General features: G+C 43.0%; 1 protein-coding gene and 1 non-coding gene across 2 annotated transcripts in view; one reads left to right on the forward strand and one right to left on the reverse strand.

The window, feature by feature from the left end:
* Positions 1 to 812: 812 nt before the first annotated feature.
* The window catches only part of GPR162 (G protein-coupled receptor 162), a 35,385-nt gene continuing 21,280 nt past the window's right edge, over positions 813 to 14,917 (reverse strand). Inside the window, exons 3-5 of the mRNA XM_056529756.1 lie at positions 6,079 to 6,265; positions 4,091 to 4,272; positions 813 to 1,617 (exon numbers count right to left, since the gene is read on the reverse strand). Of these exons, the coding sequence (XP_056385731.1) occupies positions 1,090 to 1,617; positions 4,091 to 4,272; positions 6,079 to 6,265 (897 nt within the window). The 3' untranslated portion in view covers positions 813 to 1,089. The remainder of the gene's footprint in view (positions 1,618 to 4,090; positions 4,273 to 6,078; positions 6,266 to 14,917) is intronic.
* On the forward strand, positions 2,058 to 2,248 carry LOC130283549 (U2 spliceosomal RNA). Its single transcript, XR_008846735.1, has one exon. It is a non-coding gene; the product is annotated as a U2 spliceosomal RNA (small nuclear RNA).

Raw genomic sequence — 14,917 nt, forward strand, 5'->3', positions numbered from 1 at the left:
CAACCCGCCTTGCGGCGGGCTCTGGTGAAAACCAGCGGCACCTTAGACTCTGCTCCCTGGAACGGCCCGCGTCATCTGCCACACAGGTCCAGTGGATCTACTACATCACCCGCTCCAGACTACCGTGGAACTACGGATCTCCAGCTCCCTGGGTACCTGCCGTCTGCGGTGAGTCTAACAACTACTCCTATATACAAGAATATAACTACTATAATACTGCTCCTATATACAAGAATATAACTACTATAATACTGCTTCTATATACAAGAATATAACTACTATAATACTGCTCCTATATACAAGAATATAACTACTATAATACTGCTCCTATATTCAAGAATATAACTACTACAATACTGCATCCTATATACAAGAATATAACTACTATAATACTGCTCCTATGTACAAGAATATAACTACTATAATACTGCCTCCTATATACGAGAATATAACTACTATAATACTGTTCCTATATACAAGAATATAACTACTATAATACTGCTCCTATATACAAGAATATAACTACTATAATACTGCCTCCTATATACAAGAATACAACTACTATAATACTGCTCCTATATACAAGAATATAACTACTATAATACTGCTCCTTTATACAAGAATATAACTACTATAATACTGCCCCTATATACAAGAATATAACTACTATAATACTGCTCCTATGTACAAGAATATAACTACTATAATACTGCTCCTATATACAAGAATATAACTACTATAATACTGCTCCTATATACAAGAATATAACTACTATAATACTGTTTCCATCACTACAACACACACAGTTTATAATCAAATCACAATTTATTGTTTTGTCATCATTTGGCTCATATTTCCAGTGTGTTTGTAGTGTAGTGTGTCTATGGGGGGGCAAAGTGGTATCATAGGAGGCCTGAGGGATAGAGGCAGTGTTAGCTGTGTGCCCCCCTGAAGCCCTTTGCCCTCTCATAAACAGCAGATTTGCCTGAGAACAACATATTCAAAGGGAGGGTCCATGTGCAGCCCCTTCTTCAGATCAGGGACGACCGATATAAAGGAGGTAAATGTGAAGACCCTGTACACTCTTCTTTATGAAGCCCCAACCTTGCACCCCCTTTCAGACAAAGACGATCTACGGGTTTCAGTTACAACAAGTGGGGGGCTACAAAGGGATAGACGTCTCTCTCCAAAGCCCGCCAAAGACACTCCTCCTTCGAGTCCCTTTCTTGGGTGTGGGGAGGGTCTTGGGGTTGCACGGACTCTGTGTGGTGTCCCAAGTGGTGAAGGGCAGGGAGTATCATCGATGAAGGCAGTGATTTCATCTCGGAAGAAGGAGTTGTGCATTCCACTTCCCATTACTGAATGCCCTCCTATACCTCCTTGCAAGAACTGGTGTAGGCTGCTGAGACCATCATCTGCTTCTCCTCGAGCTGGCAGCTGGTGGCGACTCCAAGGTGGTATGTCATGACTTCGACGGGGGCTGGAAGGGCTGCCTCCCCGGACAGATCCAGGTCCACCTCGTATATCATCCGAGGAAGACCACCTGATCAAGAGTGGTGATGAGCGAGGAGGAAAAAGGTCAATTTCATCATGGGACATCCTCCGGGAGAGCTGAACCTGAGCAAAAGAACAACATCAGTCAACATGGTTACCGTTATTAGAGGAGCCCACTGTGTCACAAAAGTTATCACCATTAGAAGACCCCACTGTGTCACCAAGGTTATCACCATTAGAAGACCCCACTGTGCCACAAAAGTTATCACCATTAGAAGACCCCACTGTGCCACAAAAGTTATCACCATTAGAAGACCCCACTGTGTCACCAAGGTTATCACCATTAGAAAATCCCACTGTGCCACAAAAGTTATCACCATTAGAAGACCCCACTGTGTCACCAAGGTTATCACCATTAGAAGATCCCACTGTGTCACCAAGGTTATCACCATTAGAAGACCCCACTGTGTCACAGAAGTTATCACCATTAGAAGACCCCACTGTGTCACAAAAGTTATCACCATTAGAAGACCCCACTGTGTCACAAAAGTTATTACTTATCAATTGCTTCTCGGCCTTTTGGCTAAGATCAAACGTAGTATCTGTTCTTATTAGTTTAATATCTGATACGTCCCCTATCTGGGGACCATATATTAAATGGATTTTTGAGAACGGGAGGCGATTTCGAAGCTTGCTTCCGTCGCCCTATGCATTGACCCGATATGGCAGTATCTTCGGGTACAGTTCACCACCCCAAAAAAAAAAAAAAAGTTACTACTTATCAGAACACAGTAACTCAATTTACTGGAAACAACTCAATGACCCTTGGACCAATTCCCTACTGTCATGTTTGTTAAAAATGCTGCTTCTCCATCCAGGGAGTATATCAGGCCCATCCCAGCTTAGCAGGGACGTGCACACATAGACCCAAAAGAGGGCTTTAGCCCCTGCCCTTTTAATGCACCTGCCCTATGATGCCCTCACTGATTAGGACCTCCGTGAAATGATGGGGTCTCATTCAGCTGACATGACGGCCGGAGGTCCCTTTTCTCAGGAATTGTGTTGTATTAAAGGGATATTCCAGGAAAAAATAATTTTTTTCAGATCAATTGGCTCCAGAAAGTTAAACAGATTTGTAAATTACTTCTATTAAAAAAATGTTATCCTTCCAATAATTACCAGCTGCTGAAGTTGAGTTTTTTTTTTATCTGTCTGGCAACAGTGCTCTCTGCTGACATCTCTGCTGGTCTAGGGAACTGCACAGAGTAGAAGAGGTTTGCTATGGGGATTTGCTTCTACTCTGGACAGTTCCCGAGACAGGTGTCATCAGAGAGCATTTAGACAGAAAAGAACAACTCCACTTCAGCAGCTCATAAGTACTGAACGGATTAAGATTTATTAATAGAAGTAATTTACGAATCTGTTTAACTTTCTGGAGCCAGTTCCGGTTCCTAATAACCCCTTAACATATGTAAGGTTTTTGCCAACTTTTTTTTATAATGAGAAGTGCCCTTTTTTCTACTTGAGCCCCTGCCCCCCCAAAATGTTCGTGCATGTCACTGCAGCTTAGCATCCGATCTCTTAATGCATTGGGCTTATTCAGGCCGCAGATAGGGACTACGGTGCCTGATAGTCCAAGGCGAGCTGTGAACACCTGGTCAGAGTAATATTGAACTATTAACCCATAACTTTATTAGTGCAAAGTCCCGTTTAGATACCCTATATCCTACATTCCTCCTTACAACGCACAGTAGTAGTGTGTCATAAAACCTGAGTTGCTTATTCTGCCTCCCTATGTGTTTTGCTGAGAACACCAGCTTCTTCAGGGAAAAGTAGACTAGCACCTGAAACTCCACCAGCATCTTTTTAAAGAATTTAAAGGGGTACTCCGCCCCTAGAAATCTAGTCCCCTATCCAAAGGATAGGGAATAAGATGTCCGATCGCGGGGGTCCCGCCGCTGGGGACCCCCGCAATCTTGGCTGCGGCAACCCAGTCATCCGATGGGAACTTTGCTCCGTGTCGGATGACTGGCGATGCAGGGCGGAGGCTTGTGACGTCACGGCCACACCCTGCTCGTGATGTCACGGCCACCCCCCCCTCAATGCAAGTCTATGCACCATAGACTTGCATTGAGGGGGTGTGGCCGTGATGTCACAAGCGGGGTGCAGCCGTGGCGCCACAAGCCTCTGGCGCTGCACCCGATGCTCTAAACAAATGCCAGGTGCAGCAGGGAGATCCTGCTCATCCTTTGGATAGGGGATAAGATGTCTAGGGGTGGAGAACCCCTTTAAATCAGTTAAAAACCCCTTTAAATCAGTTTAAATCAGAGGAAAAAATGTTTTTCAATTCAACTGGTGCCAGAAATTTATACCAACAATGTTATGGCCTTCTAGGAACAGTGGTAATAGGTAGGTTATAAGCCAGACTATGTAGACCAACTATCATCTTGGTACTAAACTGTAGCATCATGTAGGAGAGAACAGCTGAGAAAAAGTGGCCCCATAGATTTCAATTGGCAGCATATTACTGATATACAGTGTCATGCATGAGTATGTGGGAGGTTGGTGCCACTGGCAGATGCCATGCAGAAGTCACCTGTTGTCGATGCACTTGTAGGTACTGGCTCCTGTCGGTGGGCAATAGCACATGTCTAACAGGCAGAAATTTTCCATCTCGCAGTTCTCCTCCCAGGTAATGTGGGGGTCTCTTTATGGCAGTGCCATTGGAATCAAATCGAACTTCACACAGGCGGCCATCTGCAAAGTCATCTCGACTGTCTATGAGGGAAACAAACCGTATCACTATCACCATTTAAGGAAAGTGTTCATATAAGAATATTGTTTACTGACCCTGAGTTATATCCTGTATTATACTCCAGAGCTGTACTCACTATTCTGCTGGTGAGGTCACTGTGTACATACATTGCATTACTTATCCTGTACTGATCCTGAGTTATATCCTGTATTATATACTCCAGAGCTGTACTCACTATTCTGCTGGTGAGGTCACTGTGTACATACATTACATTACTTATCCTGTACTGATCCTGAGTTACATCCTATATGATATGTATATGAAATGTATGTACACAGTGACCTCACCAGCAGAATAGTGAGTGCAGCTCTGGAGTATAATACAGGATGTAACTCAGGATCAGTACAGAATAAGTAATGTAATGTATGTACACAGTGACCCCACCAGCAGAATAGTGAGTACAGCTCTGGAGTATAATACAGGATATAACTCAGGATCAGTACAGGATAAGTAATGTTATGGATGTACACAGTGACCTCACCAGCAGAATAGTGAGTACAGCTCTGGAGTATAATACAGGATATAACTCAGGATCAGTACAGGATAAGAAATGTAATGTATGTACACAGTGACCTCACCAGCAGAATAGTGAGTACAGCTCTGGAGTATAATACAGGATATAACTCAGGATCAGTACAGGATAAGAAATGTAATGTATGTACACAGTGATCCCACCAGCAGAATAGTGAATACAGCTCTGGAGTATTATAACTCAGGATCAGTACAGGATAAGTAATGTAATGTATGTACACAGTAAGGATCGACCGATATCGATTTTTTAGGGCCAATACCAATACCGATAATCTGTGGAGGTTAAGGCCGATAACCGATAATTTATACCGATATTCCGGTGTAAATTATCGGCTATTTCTCTCCAAACATGTGATGTACCCAGAGTTCACTAGGTTCAGGACTTACAGGTTTGCTGGCCAATGAGCTTAGTCCAGCTCCCTTAGAATATAAAGGGCTGTAGCCCCAAAATTCGCTCTCTTGGTTCCTGTCCTTCAGCTCTCTTGGTTCCTGCTCTTAGTTCCGGACTATCAAGCAAGCACAGTCCGCAAATCAGCATATCTTCATTCATCTCAACGGGCCAAAGCCTAAAGAATCAGCAGCCACTAAAACCATGAGTTATAAAGCTCAACCTACAAATCATGTGTGACTACTATTTTACTCAAATCCTATAATTAGTAGCACAGTGGCCTGCTTAAAGCTAAAGACTATTAGTCCCAGCAAAGCCTGTGAGAAACCTGCATCCCGGTTACCTCAAGAGAAACTGATTAATTGTAAAGACTGTTTTCTTAAAAGTTCAAGTAAAAGTTTCCAGTTATGTCACAAATTCTGCTGTGGACATTCCATTTATTATCCCTGCCATTTGTGGGCCGGTTGGCGGCAGGATCTACAATACTAAGCAAACTGCACCCTGGCGTCACGACAATTAAGATTTAATACCACCAGACCCTGCATTCACCATTGCAACACCCCAGACACCATAGAAGTAATAATTATGAGTATGATATAGCGCTACTAAGTAATGCAGTGTTTTCCAAACATTGTGTCTCCAGCTGTTGCAAAACTACAACTCCCAGCATGCCCGGACAGCCTTTGGCTGTCCGCTCATGCTGGGAGTTTTAGTTTTGCAACAGCTGGAGGCACCCTGTTTGGAAATCACTGATGTAATGTATGTATTACTGCCAATCTAGATAATAACTAATAGTTTTAACCAGTTATGTTTAGTGTATTTTTGCACTATACACAGGAGTTTGACTCACCTTCATCCCCACTGTCAGACAACATGGAGGCACAGTGTTCCCAAACAGTGCGCAAGTCTGCACGGTACCGGGCGCAGGACCAAATAAAAGACGGAAGAAGAAGAGTCTGCGCCATTGAACACCATAACACGCACAGCACCATCCACGGTGGCGCACTGTCATAGCGAAGACTTATAAAACTCACCACCTACGACACAAGAAAACAGCGACAAAAACATTTAAAAAAAAAATTATATTATGGTTAGAAAAAACATAAATGTAAAACATTTTACTCAGCAATGTGCATTGTGCCTTATGACCTGAAGGTGTCACTGTTGTAACCAGAAAATGTCCCTATAACAATAATATGAGGAACAAAGTTTGTAAAAAGAGGTAATAACTAAGTGACTCAATGTAATTAGACTTTACAATTCCCTATCTATGGTAATGGAAAAAAGTATCATGAATAATTTAGTGAATAAAATAAGTAAACAATCATTCAGGCGTTATCATCTATGTGCATAAAAGCATTGTAGAAAATAAGTGTTCATATAAACCCTAAAAACAACATCCGGGAGGTTCCAGTTAAGGAAAACACAATGTTCCATCATAAATGGGCACTGTCATTTCAAAAAACTTTTTATCAAAAATTTTAATCTGTCGGGGTCTGAGTGTTTAAACCCCCAACCATCCATCAGTAGTAAGAACTGGGAGAAGTGTCAGGTGACCGCGCCAGTCTCATATTGTAAGTCCATGGGACTGTCTTGCTGACGGCGGTCTTCTCTCCCCGCTTATCCAGAACTCATTGGATAAAAACTTTTGACATGTTCCTAAGACATTTTTGTAACAGGTGCACTTTAAGAAAGGGGTACTCCGGCCACATTCAGTGTTTTAATTATTGACACAGTACATATGAAATACTCCTATGTAAAAGAATATAATAAGATAATAATACTCTTATTAATAACACTATAATTAATATAATACTCTCTCCTATGTACAAAAATATAACTACTATAATACTGCTCCTATGTACAAGAATATAACTACTATAATACTGCTCCTATATACAAGAATATTACTATAATATAGTCTCCTATATACAAGAATATAACTACTATAATACTGCTCCTATATGCAAGAATATTACTACTATAATACTGTTCCTATATACAAGAATATAACTACTATAATACTGCTCCTATATACAAGAATATAACTACTATAATACTGCTCCTATATACAAGAATATAACTACTATAATACTGCTCCTATATACAAGAATATAACTACTATAATACTGCTCCTATATACAAGAATATAACTACTATTATACTGCTCCTATATACAAGAATATAACTACTATAATACTGCTCCTATATACAAGAATATAACTACTATAATACTGCTCCTATATACAAGAATATAACTACTATAATACTGCTCCTATATACAAGAATATAACTACTATAATGCTACCTCCTATATACAAGAATATAACTACTATAATACTGCTCCTATGTACAAAAATATAACTACTATAATAATGCTCCTATATACAAGAATATAACTACTATAATACTGCTCCTATATACAAGAATATAACTACTATAATAATGCTCCTATATACAAGAATATAACTACTATAATACTGCTCCTATATACAAGAATATAACTACTATAATACTGCTCCTATATACAAGAATATAACTACTATAATACTGCTCCTATATGCAAGAATATAACTACTATAATACTGTTCCTACATACGAGAATATAACTACTATTATACTGCTCCTATATACAAGAATATAACTACTATAATACTGCTCCTATATACAAGAATATAACTACTATAATACTGCTCCTATATACAAGAATATAACTACTATTGTACTGCTCCTATATAAAAGAATATAACTACTATAATACTGCTCCTATATACAAGAATATAACTACTATAATACTGCTCCTATATACAAGAATATAACTACTATAATACTGCTCCTATATACAAGAATATAACTACTATAATACTGCTCCTATATACAAGAATATAACTACTATAATACTGCTCCTATATACAAGAATATATCTAATATAATACTGCCTCCTATGTTTAAGAATATAACTACTATAATACTGCCTCTTATATAAAAGAACATAATTACTGTAATACTGCCCCTCTAGGATTGGGGCCTATGTTATTGGAGAAGCCTGAGTAGTTTTCAGACCAGTGGATGATGGTTGGATGATAGTTGATGATGCAGATTATGACTTCGGTGATATTTTGCCTGTACTTGCGGTAGTAATAATCCCATGATGCTTTTATGGTCAGTACATCGTGTTCTATAATTATTGTATTTTGCATCATCCCAGCGAGTTACCAGGAGAAGAGATTGACACCAGGGGAGCAGCTCACACTGGATTCTACATTTCATTATATTCACAGTTCGTATAAAACAACAGGAAGCCAGTTAACCGAGCGGTGTCCCCGCCATCCGTAAGGATAAGTGCCGCTGCACCTGGATACAGCTGTGTCTATTTCTGGTATGGCCGACGCATCGGTTGGTTTAAGTGGTGTATTTAGCATAGTGATCAATGATCTCTATGGAAACTGACATTACAAGAGAAATACAGCATACGTAATATATTAAATACATTCATTTAGAACATTGCTATATATATATATATATATATATATATATATATATATGTATACATATATATATGGGCCATAAATGACTGCACGGACGTCCTTATGTCAACTCTTCTTACAACCCCCATCTATAGTTGATGTCTGAGACGTCATTGGTGCAACATTTTGGTGATCACAGTCTGTTTCACCGAACCAAAAGACTCCCCCATCAGACCCCCTGTAACCTACCTAACCCCCACTATGGACACATGGGAATTTTACCAAACCCTTTGCCTTAAGTTGGTCATACATATAAGGCAGCTGTTGGACAGCAACTATCTTTCCCAATCACCCCCATACACATGATCACTCCGCTTGCCTGAGCATGCATGTGTTCTGAATGAACAAACCCCAAGGAATATTACTTAAAGGGGTACTCTGCTGATCAGTGTTGGGAGCAAACTGTTCCAAACGCTGGAGCTGACGCCGGGAGCGCGTGATGTCATAGCCCCGCCCCCTCATGATATCACGCCCCTCCCCCTCAATGCAAGTCTATGGGGGGGGGGCGTGACGGCTGTCACGCCCCCTCCCATAGACTTGCATTGAGGGGGCGGGCCGTGACATCACGAGGGGGCGGGGCTATGATGTCACGAGCTCCCGGCGCCGGCTCCAGCGTTCGGAACAGTTTGTTCCAAACGCTGAGCAGCGGAGTACCCCTTTAAACCTTCTTTCTACCATACAACAGTGAACAGCCTCCCCACTGGACACCAGGGAGAACCACCAGCCCTAATACCCACTGCACATCATGGAATAGTACTTACACTTTCCCCTTACATGGTTATTACTGTCTCCCTACTGGACACCAGGGAGCATTACATCCCTTATATCCACTATATACTTTGCAATAGTACCTACAATTTCCCCCCCCAACCTACTTACCTCCTAGCTGCCTCCCCACTGGACACCATGGAATAGTACTTACACTTTCCCCTTACATGGTAATTACTGTCTCCCTACTGGACACCAGGGAGCATTACATGCCTCATATCCACAATATACTTTGCAATAGTACCTACAATTTCCCCTCCCAACCTACTTACCTCCTAGCTGCCTCCCCACTGGACACCAGGGAGCATCACCAGCTCTCATCCGATCTGTATACCATGTAATAGTACTTTACCTCTACCACCTGCTTACCTTCCTCACAACCTACTTACTTCCCAATATTTTTACTCCTTCCCCACTAGATTCCAGGGGGGGGGGGGGGGGGGAATTTATCGTTGGCTTTACACCACTTCAATGTTCTAAATGGCCCCATAATTGCATTTTGTGCACAATTTTTTTTGCGCAACTTTCAGTAGACCTACACCACCTACGTTTGGAACAAACTGTTCCAAATGCTGGAGCTGGCGCTGGGAGCTTGTGATGTCACAGACCCGTCCCCTCATGACATCACACCCCGCCCCCTCAATGCAATTCTATGGGAGGCGGCGTGACAGCCGTCATGGGATGTCTGGGGTGCTGCAGCCGAGATCGCGGAGGTCCCCAGCGGCGGGATCCCCGCGATAAGACATCTTATCCCCTATCCTTTGGAAAGGGGATAAGATGTCTAGGGGCGGAGTACCCCTTTAAAGGGGTACTCCGCCCCTAGACATCTTATCCCCTATCCAAAGGATAGGGGATAAGATGTCAGATCGCCGTGGTCCCGCTGCTGGGGACCCCCGGGATTGCTGCTGCGGCACCCCGCTGTCATTACTGCCCAAAGCGAGTTCGCTCTGTGCGTAATGACGGGCGATACATGGGACGGAGCAGCGTGACATCATGGCTCCGCCCCGGGTGATATCATGGCCCGCCCCCTTAATACAAGTCTATGGCAGGGGCGTGACGTCCGCCACGCCCCCTCCCATAGACTCGTATTGAGGGGGGCAGGCCGTGACGTAACGATGCTCCGGCCCCTGTACTGCCCATCATTATGTGCAGAGCGAACTCGCTCTGTGCAGTAATGACAGCGGGGTTCCCTTTGGATAGGGGATAAGATGTCTAGGGGTGGCGTACCCCTTTAAGGCTATAAGGATGTCCTGTTCCCCCTCTCAGGATACCTTTCTTTTTAGCTATAGCAGATATCTACTGTAAATAGCAGGTCTTGCTCTGGAGGACGCTGCACCCCCGTGTATTTACATGACCCCCCTTATATATGTGGCGACCCAGTACAGAATCACGTGTTCTTCTGTACTCCTGCCCATCCTGTGTGCCAGATGCTGCTTCAATGTTCGTCTTGGGCCCACTCTCCTCAAGACTCTCTATAATCCGCAGTATTATACAATGTTATATAAGGGTTAATGTGTTGGTATTTTCTATGCACTTGTTACCTTAAATATACTGTTGCTAAGAAAATTGTTGTTAGGGGAGTATGCAAAGATGAACCAGGTGACTTATTCGGCCAATGGAATCTCCCATATATAGTGAGGTCAGAGTTCAGCTCTCTCTCTTGTTGCTGAGATACAGTTTGGTGAGGAGTGAAGTCTGTGAGGTGGATCTGAAATGGCCTGAGGCCTAGTCCAGTAACCACACATCTACTACCAGTTAACCCCACTACCCAGGTGAAAGTCAAAGCCTTGTGGTAAGCCTACAGTCTTGAGGATATAATACAAGTCAAGTCCAGCAAGTTAGTCAAGTTCAAGTCCCTAAAGTATAGTGTGGGCTGCATACCAGTCAGGTCAATTATATACAGCACAATCAACCATAAGTCTCAGCAAGTCGATAAGGTTCCCGAAGTTCACCCTGCAACTCCTTCACGCTAATCTGAGCCGTAACGGTAATCTTTCCAGCCTCAGTAAAGCAAGCCAGTTATCCGTAAACTTGCGTCGGAGTGATTATTTGCCCCGTGCCTGGCACACGAGAAGCTGGCCTACCTCGGGTGGTGTATAGGTCAACCATGCCCTGGCATCACGAAACGGTTAATTACACATTACCCTGTCTGACGCCTATATATTGAGGTCATGTTACCACCTAAAATGTAGGCTCCATCACAGATCCCATCATTTTTTATGGGAACAGTAGTGCTGAATGCTATTTTTCAATCAATACAAGACGGACACCATGGCGGAGCCCAAACTCAACGTTGTCGGTCGTGCCATAAATCCAGCATTGTATTGTGGTTTCTGCAGATGTGAACAGAGCCCAATGCTACATTACAACAGTATGGACATCCACAGCTTCCCTGGCAATAACCATAAAATAGAAACGGGTTCATTATAATGTGATAACACCTTATAAAATGGCCAACATTACAGCTCCCTTATGTCACCTAACTTTTCCAAACCCCTGAACAGCAAGTTTGCCAGTATAACCTGTCATGTACTTATATACCGTTGCAAAACAAAGCAGATTTGCCATTTGGGAGCCTTGTAAATCTGGGTGATGACAGGCACAATCTTAGCCTTTCTACATCTTGTATCTTCTTGTTCCTTGCTTCTGTTCTGAATTCCCTCATTTATTGGCAATCAATGGTCTTGCCGCCCGTATAATCGCTTCCTTTCATTACTATAAAGTCATTTACACAAGGAAATCAATAAACATTGTTCATACCGGCGAGGTACAAAACATAAAATATATCAATAAATACCGAAAAGTAATAGTTGGATTCTGCTGCAACAAACAAAAGGTTAAATTTATGTGTAAACACTGCAACAAGTATGGATTTTTGTAAAGGTTGTAGGTTTACAAAACTCATTTTCAAATACTCTATTAGACAATTCTGGAATAACCGAAAAGAATTCCCCATTCAGGATTGCTTGGAAGGACCAGACATGTCTATATATGAATAAAAAAAACAAAAACAAAAAAATAAAAAAAACAACTGTGTAATACTTCATTTCACCTGTGGAGGCACTGTAGGGAAAATGAAAACACATCCTACCCAAGATTACAACAGATTGCACTGATCAGCACAATGGGGGAGATCTATCTAAACCTGTGTAGAGGGAAAGTCAAGTAGTTGCCCATAGCAACCTAGCAGATCGCTTCTTTTGTTTTTCAGAGGCCTTTTCAAAAATAAAAGAAGCAATTTGATTGGTTGCTATGGGCAATTGCACCACTCTTACTATACAAAGGTTTTGATAAATCTCCCTCATTGTCCAGGAACCCTCCAAACATAAATGGATTGTCCACAGTGGACACCCCCTTGAAAACCACTAAGGGATTGTCCGGTCAGCATTTATTTTATATATCTGCTCATGGAGGGGGTAAATAAAAAAAGAAAAAAAAAAGAAAAACTTTCCTAATTCCTGCACTCCTGAGCTCCGGTCCCTGCTGCGCACTACCGGGCGTACTACCGGGTTCAGGGACGTGACTCCAATCAGTGGCTGCAGCGGTGTCCGGCCTCAATCACTGATTGGCTGAGTTGCTGTGTAATGTCATTTGCTTGTAACCGGAAGCACCGCACAGCAGGGACCGGAGATTATTAATACTGGCGGTGATGAGAGAGCGAAGAAGTTTTTTTTAAATGTATTTATTTATATTTTTTTTCATTACCCCCCTCCCTTTATTACCCCTTCAATATGGACCGTTTCTGATCCAATGTGCAGAGGCAGGACTGTGGGCGGATTCTTTCTAGTGTGAACAAGGCCTAAGGGTACATTCACACGGGTGGATTTATATGCGTATTTGAAAGGGGGCGGGGTCTTCGCGGCTGTCCGCAGCAGATTTTCTGCTGCGGAAAATCTGCCGCAGACCCTAATGACTTCAACGGGGCTTGCGGTGGGTTTTCCTCAACGGAAATTCCACAGCGGAAAATGCGGACACCCGCCTACTTTCAAAAACGCAGCGGGAAACCTGCAAATAAATCCGCCGGTGTGAACGTACCCTAAGTGTATTGACCCCCTGAGCTCTCTGTGCAGCCCTTTGGGGGGGGGGGGGGGGATGGAATTTTGTGGGTCCAGATTGCACCCAGTGATCCACAATTAATAGAAATACAGTAAGGCTACCTTCTCACGGCAGATATTTCCGGCGGACATTCAGTAAACATGAGGGCACTAGGACCTCTGGGAAATGCGCCGTCTCCACTGACATGTCAATTCTTTCTGCGCAGACCAGAATCCGGAAGTTCCGCCATGTGCGCGGTGCTGCGGAATCTCACTGAAAACAGAATTTCCAAGCGGAATTTTTCCGCCGGATTCTGCTTCTAAATTCTACCATTTGAACATGGCCTAAATGTAGTTGCGCCCTCCTGATACATTCCTTTCAAAGGGATTTTGTACCTAGAGCCCTAACCAGTGTTTCCCAACTAGTGTGCCTCCAGCTGTTGCAAAACTACAACTCCCAGCATGCCCGGACAGCCTTTGGCTGTCCGGGCATGCTGGGGGTTGTATTTTTGCAACAGCTGGAGCAACACTGGTTGGGAAACACTGGTGTAAACAGTAGGTAAGTGTGGGGTAATTGCTAATATCCTTTGGGGGGAGAATGATCAAAACCTGTGTTGCCCATGGCAACCAATCAGATTGCTACTTTCATTTTTAAAAGGCCTCTGAAAAATGAAAGAAGCGATTGGTTGCTATGGGTAACGGCCCCACTCTACCTCTGCCCAAGTTCTGATAAATCTTCCCCTTTGTCTTTCATATCGTTACCACGTGCAAGACCTCTGCTTGCTGTGAGTGAATGGAAACATTCCTTCCAAAAGCCGAAAACCTTTGCCGAGCTATTAATCCTTCCAAAGCTAGAGGTTAGTGGAACACATCAGGGGCACAAGTCTTCTGTTGTTCGTTTTGCTTCAATGTATCACTGCAGTTAAGGGTATGTTCACACAGCGGAATATCCGTGCGGAATTCCGCCTTCCGGACAATTCCGGTGTTTCCGAAAAAAAATAAAAAAATAGAATTGTCTTTGAGACGGCGCATTTCTGAGTGGTCCTATTGCCTGCTGATTCTTCAAATGTGCGGAATGTCCGCACATGGTTTTTTTCCGTGCTGACATTCCGCGCAAATTACGTTGTGTGAACATGGCCTAAAATGTATAAGCTTGGATTCCAGACTGTTAAAGGGTTACTCCGCTCCTCAGTGTCCGGAACATTGAGTTCCGAACGCTGGGTGCAGGCTTCCGTGTTCACGCCCGCCCCCTCGTCACGCCCCGCCCCGTGACGTCACATCCCGACCCCTCAATGCAAGTCTATAGGAGGGGGGCGTAGACTACAGGGTTCCTTCAATGTATCAGTGCAGGTTTGACTGG

This window comes from Hyla sarda, chromosome 7 (assembly GCF_029499605.1).
Source record: "Hyla sarda isolate aHylSar1 chromosome 7, aHylSar1.hap1, whole genome shotgun sequence".
Taxonomy (NCBI): domain Eukaryota; kingdom Metazoa; phylum Chordata; class Amphibia; order Anura; family Hylidae; genus Hyla; species Hyla sarda.